This window comes from Lithobates pipiens, unplaced genomic scaffold, assembly GCF_037356315.1.
Source record: "Lithobates pipiens isolate NorthernLeopardFrog02 unplaced genomic scaffold, aLitPip1_a1.2 Scaffold_19, whole genome shotgun sequence".
NCBI lineage: Eukaryota > Metazoa > Chordata > Amphibia > Anura > Ranidae > Lithobates > Lithobates pipiens.
In genome coordinates, this window is record NW_027507764.1 from 592,679,655 (window position 1) to 592,697,692 (window position 18,038).

Genomic DNA, 18,038 nt, shown 5'->3' on the forward strand with positions numbered 1-18,038 from the left:
CCAGGACAATACCAGAATGTATGACATCACAGCAAACCGCATTGAGTTGCAGGAGCAAAGAATGCTGCCGAGGGAGAAAGCATCTGCAGGAAGAACTAGTTGCAAAATATTTATTATTATTATTATTCAGGATTTATATAGCGCCAACAGTTTGCGCAGCGCTTTACAATATGAGGGCAGACAGTACACTTACAATACAAATCAATACAGGAGGGATAAGAGGGCCCTGCTCGTTAGAGCTTACAATCTAGAAGGGAGGGTCAAGTTGAAACAAAAGGTAATAACTGGGGGATGAGCTGATGGAGAAAATGAAAATACAGTTACGTGTGGGTGGGGTAGGAGGCCAAGGGGGTCATTTATCGTTCTTGAAACTCCACTTCCTTACTGCGCTATAGCCAAAAGATGGCTACAGCGCATCTCTTGCATTCCGGGAGGACATCCCTTTTGGGGGAGAGATAAAAGTTTTATATAATAGATGTTACTTTACAACCACTTTACCAAAGGGGAGGAGCAGCTGCGGCAAAACAGAGACTTCACATTGAGACTTCACATTGAGACTTCACATTGAGACTTCACATTGAGACTTCACATTGAGACTTCACATTGAGACTTCACATTGAGACTTCACATTGAGACTTCACATTGAGACTTCACATTGAGACTTCACATTGAGACTTCACATTGAGACTTCACATTGAGACTTCACATTGAGACTTCACATTGAGACTTCAGAAAAGACGAGGGGGAGATGCAGAAGACCCTGAGGAGAGAGCAGGATGACGGAGGCACGTAAACTGACCAGCCAAAAGCGTGATCAGTCAGTGTTTATAAACATTGATCAGATGGGAGATGGAGCTACAAATTGGCGTTGTTTATAAATCATGTGACTTTGTATCTCCATCTCCTGTCTGAACAAAGTTACTTAGCATCTGTCACGGCTGAATGTTTTATAAATTATGTCAGACGCTCAGCTTTTTCCACAGCAGCAGCAGCTTCTACAGCTACTCTATTTTGCACAGCAATCTTCCGGCTGTCATTTTGACAGCTGGGATTTGTACGCAACTGTGTGGAGTGGGGCAGGGAATGCTACACCTGTCCTGTGCACCTTCCATAAGGGGCGCACAACTGGATGAAGCCCAATTACCCTTTCATTTATTGTGATAGGCTGTCTGAAGTGTTCCTGGTGTTTTTTGTGAACAGACAAAAAGAAAAGACAGCCCTGTAGAAGTCCAAGTTGGATCTTGAGCCATAGTTTACACTGTTCTTTCACATTACTACTTCCCCCTCCCACGACGTCGCAGCACTGGTCCAGTTTCCAAGCACCAGTGCTGGCACATCGTGTGAGACTGGCGCACTCTTGTATCTGGGAGTATTTTCTGCCAGGCGAATACAAGGTGTGTGCTGCTGCTGCAGTACTAAACACTAAGCAACTGTATTTGACCTGCACGGGTTAAGGACAGGTTTGCTGTGTGCCTGTGGGGGCTCTGGCGGCTGTGTGCCCTGGGGGGGGGGTGGCTGGCGGCTGTATGTTTCTGGGATTTGTAGTTGACCGACACTGCAGCTAATGAATGAGCTATTAAAGCAGAACAGGCACGCGCCATGTTTCCCAAGTTGTAGGTTTCCTGCTCTGGCCTCAGATTTGTATGCTTTGCGTGCACAAAACGGTCTGTCTGTCATGTGATAGGACTGTATGGCAATTGACAGGGGTCTAGTCTGGGTCTTGGAAGCTGTCGAGCCACACAAGCAATGCCCAAAAATATCCAGTGATGTTGGCCATACCTTCTACATCAGGAAGTCTTTGCATGTTCTCTGGGCTTGCCGGGACTCAGACTGGTGCTAATGGATGTCTGATTTTAGTGTTTCCCAGTGACCGGTATTTGAAGGATTATCGGCTGTAAAACTGTTAAGCGCACCAGACCTTCCAGGTATAGATGACTTCTCGCTTTGTTCTTGCAGGGTCGATGTTCCGGGACGACAGGCAATACAAAGGAATGTCAGGTCCCAGCATTCATATGTCCTCTGCAGTTACACCAAGACCAAACCCAGCATCTCACCAGCTTCCCTCCCTTACCGATACGCCCCCTTCTGTCAGTCAGCAGAACAGCGCATCTGCGGTGAGTAAATGCTGCCGGAATGTGGAATCGCATCATGACTTTTCATAGGAAAACCACAGAGAATGTTAATAAGATCATTGTAAAGAATGGTTGGAATAGGGTTCTGCCTACAGACACTGAGCATTTTATCTTTGGAGAAATGTGTGGGAGGAACTGACTTTTCAATGACTCTTCAACCACTTGCCGACAACCTAACTGGGAAGATACAGCAATACTTTGATGTTAAATACCAGAGTTATGGCTGCAGATAGATGCCATAACCCTGGTATTTGTTCCCTCAGGCACCAGCCTTTCTCATAAAGGCCGCTGGGTCAACCTTAGAAGCAATGGCAGGGGTCGTTGTCTGTCCCGTCCCCTCCAGCTTTCCATGCTTTTCGCTGGTTCCTGGGCATAGAGATGAAAAAAGGAAAGATGGCCTCCGCTCATCTCTATGCCCTAGGACAGTGATGGTGAACCTTGGCACCCCAGATGTTTTGGAACTACAATTCCCATGATGCTCATGCACTCTGCAGTGTAGTTGAGCATCATGGGAATTGTAGTTTCAAAACATCTGGGGGGCCAAGGTTCCCCATCACTGATCTAGGAGGACTGGAGCGGCATCATGACATCACTTCTGGTTCCAGCCATATGTAAACCAGGCCTTTTGCTAAAAAAAATAAAATAAAAATAAAAGATGATTTTTTATTTTTGATCTTTTGCTTTTAAAGGTAGAGAAGAGACCCCAGATATCTCCATAAAGAGGACCTGTCATGCTGTATTATCACAGGGGATGTTTACATTCCTTGCGATAGCAATGCAAGTGATCAAAAAAAATTATTTTGAAAGGGACAGTTTCAAAATAAAATTTAATAAAATAAAAAAAAACCTTTAATCACTTCAGCCCTGGAAGATTTGGCTTCTGAATGGCCAGGCCATTTATTTTTTTTTTCAGCACTGCGTTGCTTTAACTGACAACTGCGCGGTCATGCAACGCTGCACCCAAACAAAATTGACATCCCCCCCACAAATAGAACTTTCTTTGATCGCCTCTGGGGTTTTTAATTTTTTTTTTTGTGCTATAAACAAAAAAGCGACAATTTTGATAAACTCACAATATTTTGTACTTTTTGCTATAATAAATATCCTCATTTAAAAAAAAAAAAAAAAACGTTTCTCAGTTTAGGCAGATATATATATTTCTACATATTTTTGATAAAAAAATCGCAATAAGCGTATATTGATTTTAGCAAACCAAAGTTATAGCATCTACAAAATAGGGGATAGATTTATAGCATTTTTTTTTACTAGTAATGGTGATCTGCTTTATTTTTATTTTTTCGGGAGTGCGATATTATGGCGAACACATCGGACACTTTTGACACATTTTTGGGATCATTGCCAATCCTACAGCGAACAGTGCTATAAAATTGCATGGATTACTGTAAAAATGTCACTGGCAGGGAAGGGGTTAACACTAGGGGGGGGGGCGATCAAGAGGTTAACTGTGTTTCCTGACTGTGTTCTAACTGTAAGGGGAGGGGACTGACTAGAGGACATGACAGATCGTCGTTCCTAGCTATTAGGAACTCACAATCTGCCATTCATCACAGAACGTGGATTTGTGTGTTTACACACACACACACGTCCGTGTTCTGCCTCTCGTGGCCAGCGGTCATTGCAACTGTCCGCCAAGATCCACGGCGCCCTCGCAGTGCAGCGTGCGCCTGCTATCCCAATCCTGAGAGCCGATGTATAGCTACGGCGATTCGCGGGAGCGTGCTGACCTGCCGCAGTATGACGGTTTCTGGTCAGCAACACCCCTGTCCCCAAATGCTCACGTGCAGTGGTGAGCGCATACGTACGTCACGCCCACATATACAAATGATATTCGTACCACACATGAGGTATTGCGTACGTGTGAGCGAGTGCAATAGTTATAGTTCTAGACCTCCGTTGTAACTCTAAACTGGTTATCTGTAGAAATTGTTAAAGCGCCACCTATGGAGATTTTTACATTTGAAATCTGTTGAACCAAAACAAAGGCACCGTTTTGCATTTTAAGAGTCCCTGGCCCTTACCAAAAACAGAGGCACAAAAATGGATTGATGTGAACATATTCTATGGGAACCCATGATTAAAAAAAAAACATTTAAAAAATGCCCTGCGTTTCTGTAAAAAAAAAAAACATTTGTGTGAATGGAGCCTAAGGCTCCGTTAACATCTTGGTGCCTCAAGCGACAATCGTGGTTAAATTGCGCAAACAGAATCGCCGGACGCCTGTCACCGCAAAAGGAGCTCTTGTACTTTTGGGCGACAGGCGTCCCACGATTCTGTTTGTGCAATTTTACCGCGATTGCCGCGCATAGAATCGCTTTAAAAAACGCACCGCGTTTTGGGTGCTATTGAAAGTGACAGTGAACGCACGGACGTCCCGCGATTTGCTGATCTTTCGAATTGTGGGCAGGATTGTGGCGATTCCACCTGTGATTCGGAAACGCCAAGATGTGAACGGAGCCCAGGTGTTTCTCTTTCGAAGTGCTGAAAGAGAGGAGGGGCAAACTATTGTCCTTAGCCCCCTGACGTCCACCTATGATGTCATTGGTTCTTAGACGCTGGCATCTGGCCCACACAGTGCCCAAAGTTCTAGTGCTGAACAAGAAGAAACTGTGGCTTTGTTTTAAAAAAAAGTTTTTGGACAATTTGAGGCAATTTTTATACATTTTGTTAACATTTTGTTACATTTTGTTAATGTGTCCCCTGAAGAGCCCAGAAGGCACCCCAGGATGCCACGTCACCCTGGTTGAAAAAAAGGCTGGGCTATAGTATGCCCGTATGAACGAGGCTTTAGTATGATGAAGATGGTGCTGTAAAATAGTTTTTTATCATTGCTTTTTATTTCAGGCTCTTAAACGGAAAAGGTTTGAGAACTCCTATGACATCGACAACATCGTCATTCCAATGTCTCTGGTGGCAGCTTCCCGTGTGGAGAAACTTCAGTACAAAGAGATTCTGACACCGAGGTACAGCCGCACACTGTGTGCCTGAGCCAAGCTGAGCTCACTCTCTCATCCTCTTCCCTGTAATAGTACAGCCGCACACTGTGTGCCTGAGCCAAGCTGAGCTCACTCTCTCATCCTCTTCCCTGTAATAGTACAGCCGCACACTGTGTGCCTGAGCCAAGCTGAGCTCACTCTCTCATCCTCTTCCCTGTAATAGTACAGCCGCACACTGTGTGCCTGAGCCAAGCTGAGCTCACTCTCTCATTCTCTTCCCTGTAATAGTACAGCTGCACACTGTGTGCCTGAGCCAAGCTGAGCTCACTCTATCCTCTCACTTTAGTCCATACACCCCCTGCCCCCCCCCCCCCCCCCAGTTCCTGGCTGTTGCTGAGCTGTACCTCAGTGCAGGGCTTTCAGGACAGACCAGAGCGATTCTGATTGATCAGTGTCTGCACAGTGAATTGCTCTGATCACCCCAGAAGCGCTGCAGAGAGGAGAGCGGAGGTTTCAGATCTCTAGACTAGCTGCTGGGGCAGCTGAGCTCAGCATCCCTAGAGGGAAGTACGGTGGGGGGGGTGCATTTTCTTTTCCTTTATCTGAAAAGGTAAACGCACTAATCCAATTACCATGGAGAGGCGGATATTTTTCCAAGAACAGGATGGATGTGAGTTGTGCAACCAACCTGTTCTGGTTACATAATCCCATCCTTTGTGTAGGGAAGTCTGCATTACAGAACAAGTCCAGCTTAAAGCACTGCGTAAACTGTTGGCGCTACATAAATCCTGTATAATAATAATAATAAATAAAGGCTCGGTTCACATGGGCGCGATGCGGTAACACTGCGAATCCACTGCGGGTACCTGCAATCGCAGCTGACTCTCAGCAGTTCACACTGCCTTATGCAAAAAGTGTCAATACAAAGTTAATGACACCCCCAGATCGGTTTTGCATATCGCAGGGCAAACTGTCACTTCAGATATGAATCGGATCACTTTGGGTGCTCACACCCCATGCGATCCGATTCTGGTGCAGACCAAAAAAGGCTCCTGCACGACTTTGGCTGAATTCGCATTGCATGTAATGTGTGATGCAAATTGCATGCGATCTCGCACAGCGTACTAGTGTGAACCAGGACTGAAGTGGTTCTAAAGGCAAAACCTTTTTAATGCATGCCATGCATTAAAGTCCCTGTAAGCAGGCCGGCTTTTATTGCAGAATAGACATGCGCACTGTGTGCTGCAGTAAAATGCCTCCTATCTGCCGCTGTCTTCTCCGGCACTGTGAACTGAGCTGTGCATGCCGGGCCAGTCTCCTGATTGCCGGGATGACTGCCTCCTGCCCATGTTTAGGAGAGACGTCATTACCCGCCGGCCAATGAAGAGGCTCAAAGACCGGTGTTTAGGTGCAGGACCATTGGACAAATTAATATAGAGACTCTAGTTCTGCTTCTAAGGTTAAAAAAAAGACGCATGCAAGCAGCTCAACCTCCTTGGGGGCTGTCCCCCCTTGTCCCTTATGGACACACACAGCTGGCTCGGGAGAAGCCTTGCACAAACTGCTTGCTATGTCAGCACCCGGGGGGGGGGGGGGGGGGGAGCGCAGGCGGAGGACCTGAGAAGAGGAGAGTCGGAGGTGCCTTGTGCCAAGTAATGGTGCAGATAAGTAGAACATGTTTGATTTTTCAAAATAATAAAAAAAAAAGTTTGACTTTAGTATCCATTTTAATGTGACCCCCTAACTATGGCATGACCCTGATAAATGAGAACCTTCACAGACTGTCATCAGTGAGCCGTCCCTCCTCTGTCTGAGATTTATGTTCAGAGAATCATTATATAAAATGTTTGGTGATAGAGCTGCAACATTTTTAGAATTAATTTTTTATTTTATTTTTTTCCCAGTTGGCGTGTGCTGGATTCTTCGGAGAAAGATCTGCTGGATGTGGATCCACAGGTGAGCTTCCCATCCTGCCCTCCTATTGGCACCAAACATTTTTCCGTTCTCCAAACAGTAGTAGTTTGCAATGCAAGTCCTGGTCACCAACTGGTACACTCAGAGTATGACGCCACGCCACAGAAAATGCTATTCACCAATCACAATGTCCTTCATAGAGCGCAAATCACAATAGAGAAATACGAGAGATCTCTGGGTGGTTCTGTGGATACTCGTTGGCTTTACCCATAGAACAAGTGCTACGTCCTAATTGTTGGGAGTGGGGGGGGACTCTGCTTGGACCGCAGTCTATGACCTTTATGGGCACACAACTTGCTCTTAGCCCTCACTCACACAGAATGCGACTTTAAAATTGCTTGAAGTAGCACGATTTCACGTGAGACTTGCCTGACATTTGTGCAACTTCATGCACAGATGTCTGTAGGTCGCACCTGAAATCACCCAAAAATTTTTTATCGGTGCAGCACTGCAAAGTCAGAATCTCACCAATTTGAACAGTTTCATTGCTGACGATTGGGTGCGTCTTGTCATGTGACTTGGAACTGCCAAATCGCATAAGTCACACTTGATGTTAACGGCAGCTTTAAAGTGACTCTAAAAGCCAAAACTCTTTTCTACCTTTTTAATGTGGTAGTAAAGTCCTTTTATCTTGATTTATACCTATAAGTAAGCCTATAATGGGGCTTACCTGTAGGGTACAGTAAATATCTCCTAAACTAACACGGTTTAGGAAATATTTAGCCGCGAAGGTGACGTCACTGGCGCACTGTGATTAGTGGACAGTGTGCCATCTCCTTGAGAGCCGTGACTCCCCACAGGTATCATTGCGACTTGGCCATTCAAACAGGGGCAGCCCACGAACCTGGAAGGAAGTCCCGGTGGAAGGTGTGTCGCGGTCACAGGACAACGCTGGAGGGCTTCGTTTTTCAGGCAAGTCTTTCCTAATGTGCTAGTATACGATGCATATCGCATACTATGCAATGCATACTAGCACACTATGCTATTAGATTGCAGGGAGGAAGCTGTGTTGTGTGTTTTTTTTTTTCTTTCTTTGCAGGATCCTGGTGCAGTGTACTTGCCTTGTCCCCAGGATCCTGCGATGTCTCCCCGCTGTGTCTCCAGGCTCTGTCGTCTGCCCGAAGCCTCGATGTGCCGTTTCAAGCCTGCGTCGCAACGCATCGGGGCGGAGCCCGGTGGCAAATAAAATGTAAAAAATCATATATACAGTACAGTGTAATCTTACAGATTACATTACTGTATTAAATTATTTCACATCCCTTTTGTCCCTAGTGCTTTGTCTAATGCCCTGCATGCAGAGATGTGTGTGTGTGTGTGTGTGTGTGTGTGTGTGTGTATATATATATATATATATATATATATATATATATATATATATATATATATATATATATATATATATATATATATATATATACACACACACACACTGTTCTTTCTGCCTGGAAACTGGACATAGCAACTTAAAAGTGTCCCTTTAAGTCAAAAGAGGTTTTAGACCAGTTACAAAACAGTGATAGTAAGTTAGACCACTTGCAGAATTGAGCGATAGTGAATCGTGGGGAAATTATTTTATTATTATTGTTATTACTTTTTATAATTATTTATATTTATTATATTATGATTTTGTGTTTTAAATTTTATCATACCCGGGATGTCTACTAGACTCTTGGACACATTTAAGTGTTATATTGTAGGCCTGTAATTCTTAGCAATAACAAACGCCAAATTTCTATAATTGTACCGCTTTGAGAAGCAAAAATCTAACATAATCACCCCGCCAGGCAGGTTAAGGTTTGTGTGTTCAGTGTCAGAATTTGTATCTATTGGCTCTGTATTTATTTTTTTTAGCTGGAAGATTTGTCATCTGATGTGTATCAAGACCGACACAGCCAATTTGAGGAGCTGGAACGTTCCCGGTGGGATTCATGGGCTTCTACTACTGCGCCCCAACGACGAGGGAGCAGGTATGTGCTAATCTACCGTGTTTATAAGAGTTCAGGGATCGAGACGGCTTTATGACCATGTTCTACCCCAGAGGAGCAGCAACTGGGCATGGATTAAAATTTGGGATAAACTAAGGGCCATTGTCCCAAATAAAATAAAAAATAGAGAGATCTAGAGGAGAGAGAGAGAGATCTAGAGGAGAGAGAGAGATCTAGAGGAGAGAGAGAGATCTAGAGGAGAGAGACCTAGAGAGGAGAGAGAGAGACCTAGAGAGGAGAGAGAGAGACCTAGAGAGGAGAGAGAGAGACCTAGAGAGGAGAGAGAGAGACCTAGAGAGGAGAGAGAGAGACCTAGAGAGGAGAGAGAGAGACCTAGAGAGGAGAGAGAGAGACCTAGAGAGGAGAGAGAGAGACTCGAGAGGAGAGAGACTCGAGAGGAGAGAGACTCTAGAGGAGAGAGAGAGAGATCTAGAGGGGGGGAGAGAGAGAGAGATCTAGAGGGGGGAGAGAGAGAGAGATCTAGAGGGGGGAGAGAGAGAGAGATCTAGAGGGGGGGAGAGAGAGAGAGATCTAGAGGGGGGGAGAGAGAGAGAGATCTAGAGGGGGGGAGAGAGAGAGAGAGAGGTCTAGAGGGGGGGAGAGAGAGCGAGAGAGGTCTAGAGGGGGGGAGAGAGAGCGAGAGAGGTCTAGAGGGGGGGAGAGAGAGCGAGAGAGGTCTAGAGGGGGGGAGAGAGAGCGAGAGAGGTCTAGAGGGGGGGAGAGAGAGCGAGAGAGGTCTAGAGGGGGGGAGAGAGAGCGAGAGAGGTCTAGAGGGGGGGAGAGAGAGCGTGAGAGGTCTAGAGGGGGGGAGAGAGAGCGTGAGAGGTCTAGAGGGGGGGAGAGAGAGCGTGAGAGGTCTAGAGGGGGGGAGAGAGAGAGATCTAGAGGAGAGAGAGAGAGAGAGATCTAGAGGAGAGAGAGAGAGAGATCTAGAGGAGAGAGAGAGAGATCTAGAGGAGAGAGAGAGAGATCTAGAGGAGAGAGAGAGAGATCTAGAGGAGAGAGAGAGAGATCTAGAGGAGAGAGAGAGATCTAGAGGAGAGAGAGAGATCTAGAGGAGAGATCTAGAGGAGAGAGAGAGAGAGATCTAGAGGGGGGGAGAGAGAGAGAGATCTAGAGGGGGGGGGGAGAGAGAGATCTAGAGGGGGGGGGAGAGAGAGATCTAGAGGGGGGGGGAGAGAGAGATCTAGAGGGGGGGGGAGAGAGCGAGAGAGATCTAGAGGGGGGGGGAGAGAGCGAGAGAGATCTAGAGGGGGGGGGAGAGAGCGAGAGAGATCTAGAGGGGGGGGGAGAGAGCGAGAGAGATCTAGAGGGGGGGGGAGAGAGCGAGAGAGATCTAGAGGGGGGGAGAGAGATCTAGAGGGGGGGGGGAGAGAGAGAGAGATCAAGAGGGGGGGGGAGAGAGATATATTAATAAAAAAAAAAAAATTTTTAATTTTTTTTTACAGATCATCCAACAAATCAGATGGTCGTTGGACACCACAGCCTCCGAACAGCCAGGGATCATCTCAGCAGATTCCCTCCCCAGACATCCGATTCCAAAGCCTTAACGACGTCCCATTTTCCCTGTCATCTGCTGCAGCCGACAGCCCAGAGCCTTACAGCACTGTCCAATGCCGGACCCGAGTGCTCTCCTGGAGCGAAGATACCAGATCTTCCACACCTGAGTTCCCAGATGAGGAGGAACAGGTACGTTGGCTCCTGCAAGTTTTCACTGTTCCGCAGCACTTGGACCTCATGCACATGCGCATTCTATAGCTTGCATCTGTACGAGGGGCTTTTCTACCTGCACAATTGTTTTTTGTGACCCGTGCAGGCAGCACCATTCATTTCAGTTGGGTGAAACGGTAGAGTGTATTAACAAAGCCGCTACTCCCCAATGTGAGCGCTCCGTGGGTGCGGGTGCACAACCCCAAACGCTGATAGCCTGCTGCTACCATACAGCCCCTGTATCCTAATTCAAATGAATGGGACTGCCGGCAGTCTCATTCCCTTTGCAGTCAAACAACGCCCTCACATAGTCCATAGCAGTGGTTCTCAACCATGTCCTCAAGTACCCCCAACAGGCCATGTTTTGAGAATTTCTCTTAAAAGATAAAAATAGCTGTCCAAAATACCAAGCCATTGACTCTGATTTAAAGCACCTGAGCAAGATGAAGGAAAACATGGCCTGTTGGGGGTACTTGAGGACAGGGTTTACCACTTCAGCCACGGAAGGTTTGGCTGCTGAATGACCAGGGAATTTTTTTGCAATTTGGCACTGCGTCACTTTAGCTGACAATTCCACGGTTGTGCGATGTTGCACCCATAGAAAATTGATGTCCTCCACCTAGATACTGATCCCTACTTAGAAACTAAATTGGGGATTCTGTCTAGCTTCTCAAAGAAGTCTCCTGATATAAAAATGTCCCTTCTACATCAGAGGGGTTCATTTACTAAAACTGCAAAGATCTGGTGAAACTCTGCATAGGAAATATCATCTTCTGGGTATTTATCAAAGCTTAACTGAACAAGGTAAAGTTAGCAGCTGATTGGCTTCTATGCAGAGCTGCACCAGATTTTGCACTTTCCAATTTTAGTAATTCAATCCCCTGTGCGCTCACTGACATTCCATGTTTCCTACCCTCCGGTTCTTCCAGCGCTGCCCCCTATAGACGCCTTATTGGCATTCATGCTCTCTCCTCCCCTGCCACGGGCTGTGGTCGCATTCGTCAACCCGAATGTAACTGCTGAATCGGCTTCCGCTGATGTCATCCCACAGCAGTTTTCTTGGGACACGGAAGCCTCCTTCTATAGGAATGTCTGACATCCCTGGATACTCCAGGACTAACATTCTCTGAATAGCTTATAGGCAGGCTTGGAGGTGTCTGCCTGCGTAATCATATCCTTCCTATTAGGCCTCATTCACACACCATGTGCAGAGCATGCGTTCTGCAAGGGCACAAAGAAAACATTTTTTATCTATGTGTCCTGTTCACACCACAGCACCGGTATCGCCTGCAGATTTAAAAAAAAACAATTCTGTGCCGGAATCTGCAAAGTGTATGCAGTTTTCTGCATGGAACAAAACTGCCGTGGTGTCAGCAGTGTGGTGTGAATGAGGCACATAGAGAACTATTTTTGTTTTTTCCTTTGCAGAGAAATTGACATATCTCTGCATGGAAAATATCACACAACACTGACACCACATGTGCAACAGGACACACAAAAAACATTTTGTCCTTGTAGAGATATAACAAATAAATACACGCGTCTCTGGACAAGGTGTAAACAAGCTTATGTAATTTCATCAGTTTTTTGCATGTATGGAGTGAATGAGGCCTCGGGCTCAGTTTACATTGCTGCGACAGTAAAGTCGTGCGACTTTGCCTGCGACTTTTCCCATTCGACTTCTTTCCTACTTGATCCGGCTTGGATGCTATTTATGAGCCTCTGGAGGGGCTGAAATTGCACCCAAGTCAGACCAAAGTAGTGCAGGAACCTTTTCTAAACCTCTTGTGTAGTATGGGGGATTTTTTTTTTTTTTTAACACTTTGTTTACTGGTACAATTAAGATCACTACAACAGCAATGCTTTCATCTGTCGTGAATGGGTTAAAGGGGTTGTAAAGGTTTGTGTTTTTTCACCTTAAAGGGGTGTTTCCACCAAAAAAAGGCTTAAAATTCATTAAAAAAAAAACTGTAACTTTTTTTTTTTTTACTGACCTCTAAATGTTTTTTGCTAGGGGGTCCCTCGTAGTCTGCCTCCTTCGGTGCCCGGGCTCTGACATTACTTCCCCTCCGCGCCGCACAGTCATCTGGGACCTGTCACGTGTCCCAGATGGCATTGCGGCGCCGTATGCGCAGTTGGTTCCTGGCTGTGAAGCCACAGCCGGGTGCCCACAGTAAGAATGCCGGCGGAGTGGGAAACGAGGGGGGGCTTCATTCCCCCGCATCGCTGGACCCTGGAACAGGTAAGTGTCCGATTTTAATAAGACAGCAGCTGCAGTATTTGTAGCTGCTGACTTAGAATTTTTTTTTTTTTTTTTTTTATGGGCACCCCACTTTATTGCAGCATATGCATAAAGGTGAAAAAACACCTGTCAGTGACTGGCCCCCCGTTTTTACTTACCTGACCCCTCAAACTTGACCCACGGGAACGCACGGTCTCTCTGCCCAGAGTTCTTGGCTGTTGATTGGATAGCTTGATAGCAGCGCAGCCATTGTCTCCCGCTGCTGTCAATCAAATCCAATGACGCGAGGGGTGGGCCGGGTCCTGCATTGGGCCTCTACGGACGCCGATTGCTGGACTAGGGAGCGCTCCCACAAGGTAATCCCCCCGGGAGAAGCGATTCTCATAGGAGGTTATCAGATGTAGGGAGGAGCTGCCAAGAGACCCCAGAAGACGAGGTTCGGGGCCACTCTGCAAAACGAGCTGCACAGTGGAGGTAAGTATGATGTTTAAAAAAAAAAAATGAAACTTCAGTGTCACTTTAAGTTCATGACAGCTATGAATACTAGTGATCTTAAAAACTGATGACTGTTTTTTTTTTTTTTTTGTTTGTTTTTTTGTTAGCAATATTTTACTTGTTGGTAGCATTGACTTTATTTTGTAATCCAGACCCCTTCTTTGTAGGACAAGAAAAGCTGCCATATGTGCAATCTGTTAAATCATTTATGGAGGAGACTTTTCTGTTCAGTTGAAAGCCTTTCTTCCTCCTTCCTTTTTTTCTTCCTCCTTTCTTTTTTCTTCCTCCTTTCTTTTTTCTTCCTCCTTTCTTTCTTTTTCTTTTCTTTTTCTTTTCTTTTTCTTTTCTTTTTCTTCTTTTTCTTCTTTTTCTTTCTTTTTCTTTCTTTTTCTTTCTTTCTTTCTTTCTTTCTTTCTCTTTCTTTCTTTCTTTCTTTCTTTCTTTCTTTCTTTCTTTCTTTCTTTCTTTCTTTCTTTCTTTCTTTCTTTCTTTCTTTCTTTCTTTCTTTCTTTCTTTCTTTCTTTTTCTTTCTCTTTCTTTCTCTTTCTTTTTCTTTCTTTCTCTTTCTTTCTCTTTCTTTTTCTTTCTCTTTCTTTCTTTCTTTCTTTCTTTCTTTCTTTCTTTCTTTCTTTCTTTTTTTTTTTATGTTTATTGAAAAGAAAAGAAGCATGTACAATAGCATAGTAGGCAATACATAAACCAACATAGGGGGCAGTGTTATTACATCGTTAGTTACTATGGATCAGAGCAACATACTGCCCACAAGGGCCTAGCTACTAGAGGTAGTTTACAAACTGAAACCACCTTCAGGCTTGCAAAGGCGCAGGATCAGGTGATCGGTACAAATCACCGCTGCTGGAACCAGTCAACCTCTGCGGTAATAAAAATACACCCTTCTCTTCCATTATTAAAGAGAGAATACAATGGACAGAGATGGAGAAAGAAAAGAGAAAAGGAAGAAAGGAAGTTTCTTTCATTTTCTTTCTTTCTTTCTTTCTTTCTTTTTCTTTCTTTTTCTTTCTTTCTTTCTTTCTTTCTTTCTTTCTTTCTGTCTTTCTTTCTTTCTTTCTTTCTGTCTTTCTTTCTTTCTGTCTTTCTTTCTTTCTTTCTTTCTGTCTTTCTTTCTTTCTTTCTTTCTGTCTTTCTTTCTGTCTTTCTTTCTGTCTTTCTTCCCCCCTCCCCAGACACTATGTAGATGAACGAATTCAGAAGTTGATTTTCTGTACTCACAGATCATGGGGTTTTTGTTTTTTTTCTCCTGCAGATTGTCCAGCCGTGGGAACCGCGCTCTTTTCCTCTGTCAGAAAGAGACTGCCGCGCTCTCCAGAGCTCGCCTGAAACGCTGAGCAGAGGCAGGACCAAGCCGCCCCTGGACGTTTCCTGGCCGACGTCGAGCAAACCTGGCGCATGGACTGAAAGCGTAGACTCTGGCATGTCAACAGAAATCCTCACCCCAGCCTCCAAAGAGCCCCCCCTGCCCAATAGCATTTCAGTAGTTCGAGTCCGAGCCCACAGCGGCGACAAAATAGCGAGCCTGGAATACTTTCCACCCAGGCCGGTGAACAAGAGATGAGAGGTCCTCCTTTTTTTTTATTTTTATCACAGGATGTGTGAGCAGAGAACACAAATCCATATACTTTATTTCAGTATCAAGTGCTTGGCTGGCTTGCAGGCCCAAGTGGATTGCATTAGGGTGCACCATGATGTAGTGGGTCCTGGGCTCAGCGGCACACTGAAGTGAGAAGCCTGCGAGTGGTACAGCACACGGCTACATGCTGAAAGTCCATATGGGCCGCAGGAGGGTCTCCGAAATGTGGAGGACCCCCAATTTCCTGTGGTCTCCTGGTAGCTGCGTAGGCAGTTGCAGGTACATGGAGCAGGCTCGTGTAGCTGGTTGAAAGAGGTGAAAGATTGGTAAAATAAAAAAAAAATTACAGAGCATTCTAATCAGTAAAAAGAAAACAATATAATGAAAGTCGGGGGGAAATAATGAGGTTTAGACCCTCGAAGTCCAGAGGGGAAGAGAGCTTTGCAGCGTCGGAGGCTTCTGTGGCTATGAGGTGGCCAGATGCTGTTCAGGTGTCTCCATTTCCTGTCCCAGTCCTGAATTTCTATCCTACTTTGTTCATCACTGTGTATCGGTGGCAGGAGGAGAATGCCACGTTTCCTGGTGTTTGTCATGTCACCCACACAACTTTTTGCTTGCATCACTCACCGCAGTGGATGGCCGAAATCTCGTGTAGAATTGTCAGGTCTGTCTGTCTGTGCAGAGGTTGTGGTCTCAGAAATGTTACAGCCGATCTTCTCCTCCTCCTCCTCCTTCCTCCCTGTCCCTGGGAACAAAGATGCTGTAATTATTTAATAAATGGGGGGAAAAAAAATGACTCCTATATGAGAATAGCCTGGTGTATATGGATATATGGAATTAGACTAAAAAAAAATAAAAAAATAATAAATTCTAAATCCTATTAGATAACCTGGTGCTTGTCTTGGTTTTGTATATTTTAAATGTCATCCATAAAAAAAAAAAAAGTGGTCCAATAACGTGCCATTGTTACAAATCTGATGTTTTAAATTCATATTATAATATACAGTATCTCTCAAAAGTGAGTACACCCCTCACGTTTTCGTAAATCTTTTCTCTCTTTTCATGTGACAACACTGAAGAAATGACACTTGTCTACAATGTAAAGTAGTGAGTGTACAGCTTGTATAACAGTGTAAATTTCCTGTCGCCTCAAAATAACTCAACACACAGCCATTCATGTCTAAACCGCTGGCAACAAAAGTCAGTACACCCCTAAGTGAAAATCTCCAAATTGGGCCCAATTAGCCATTTTCCCTCCCCGGTGTCATGTGACTCGTTAGTGTTACAAGGTCGCAGGTGTGGTAAATTTGGTGTTATTGCTCTCACTCATACTGGTCACTGGAAGTACAACATGGCACCTCATGCCAAAGAACTCTCTGAGGATCTTAAAAAAAAGAATTGTTGCTCTACGTAAAGCTGGCCTAGGCTATAAGAAGATTGCCAAGACCCTGAAACTGAGCTGCAGCACGGTGGCCAAGACCATACAGCGGTATAACAGGACAGGTTCCACTCAGAACAGGCCTCGCCATGGTCCACCAAAAGAGTTGAGGTCACGTGCTCAGCGTCCTATCCAGAGGTTGTCTTTGGGAAATAGACGTATGAGTGCTGTCGACATTGCTGCAGAGGTTGAAGGGGTGGGGGGGGGGGGGTAGCCTGTCAGTGCTCAGACCATACGCCGCACACTGCATGAAATTGGTCTGTATGGCTGTCGTCCCAGAAAGAAGCCTCTTCTAAAGATGTTGCACAAAGCCCGCAAACAGTCTGTTGAAGACAAGCAGACTAAGGACATGGATTACTGGAACCATGTCCTGTGGTCTGATGAGACCAAGATAAACTTATTTGGTGTCAGATGGTGACAAGCATGTGTGGGAGCAACCAGGTGAGGAGTACAAAGACGAGTGTGTCTTGTCTACAGTCAAGCATGGTGGTGGGAGTGTCATGGTCTGGGGCTGCATGAGTGCTGCCGGCACTGGGGGGCTACAGATCATTGAGGGAACCATGAATGCCAACATGCTCTGCTTCAATATGTCTCAGTACATGATCCCCTCCCTTCAGAGACGGGGCAGTATTCCGACATAACCACCCCAAACACACCTCCAAGATGACCACTGACTTGCTAAAGAAGCTGAGGGTAAAGGTGATGGACTGGCCAAGCATGTCTCCAGACCTAAACCCTATTGATCATCTGTGGGACATCCTCAAACGGAAGGTGAAGGAGCGCAAGGTCTCTAACATCCACCAGCTCTGTGATGTCATCATGGGGGAGGGGAAGAGGACTCCAGTGGTAACCTGTGAAGCTCTGGTGACCTCCATGCCCAAGAGGGTTAAGGCAGTGCTGGAAAATAATGGCGGCCACACAAAATATTGACACTTTGGGCCCAATTTGGACATTTTCCCTTAGGGTTGTACTGACTTTTGTTGCCAGTGGTTTAGACATTAATGGCTGTGTGTTGAGTTATTTGGAGGGGACAGGAAATTTACACTGTTATACAAGCTGTACACTCACTACTTTACATTGTAGACAAGTGTCATTTCTTCAGTGTTGTCACATGAAAAGATTTAAAAACGTGTGAGGGGTGTACTGACTTTCGTGAGATACTGTACATCTTGCTGGGATTTTTATGCTGTTTACTGCAGTTCAAAATATTACCACTCCAGTGATTTTCATATACAATGCGAAGCTTGTTACGATTAACCACTTGACAACTGCTCTACAGCCGAATGAAGGGCAGGCAGTTCTGGGTGGGGCGCCATATGACTTTCTTCAGCGATTGTGCCCGCTGCGGTGCGTGGGTGGCGCACTCTGTGATCCTCTGGGCACTGCTGATCGCAGAATGAGGTAAAGAGCCAATCGGCAGTTTTTTTTGTTTTTTTTTTAACCACATGATCAGTTGTGTCCAATCACAGCTGATCACAATGTAAACGGAAGTCGGTTATCGGCATTCTTTTCCTCACGCT

General features: G+C 45.4%; 1 protein-coding gene across 1 annotated transcript in view; it reads left to right on the forward strand.

Moving 5' to 3' along the window:
- The window catches only part of LOC143997786 (KAT8 regulatory NSL complex subunit 1-like), a 68,380-nt gene extending 52,412 nt beyond the window's left edge, over positions 1–15,968 (forward strand). Inside the window, exons 8-13 of the mRNA XM_077493588.1 lie at positions 1,957–2,114; positions 4,995–5,113; positions 6,991–7,042; positions 8,912–9,027; positions 10,494–10,734; positions 14,757–15,968. Coding sequence (XP_077349714.1) covers positions 1,957–2,114; positions 4,995–5,113; positions 6,991–7,042; positions 8,912–9,027; positions 10,494–10,734; positions 14,757–15,065 — 995 coding nt within the window. The 3' untranslated portion in view covers positions 15,066–15,968. The remainder of the gene's footprint in view (positions 1–1,956; positions 2,115–4,994; positions 5,114–6,990; positions 7,043–8,911; positions 9,028–10,493; positions 10,735–14,756) is intronic.
- The last annotated feature ends 2,070 nt before the right edge of the window (positions 15,969–18,038 follow it).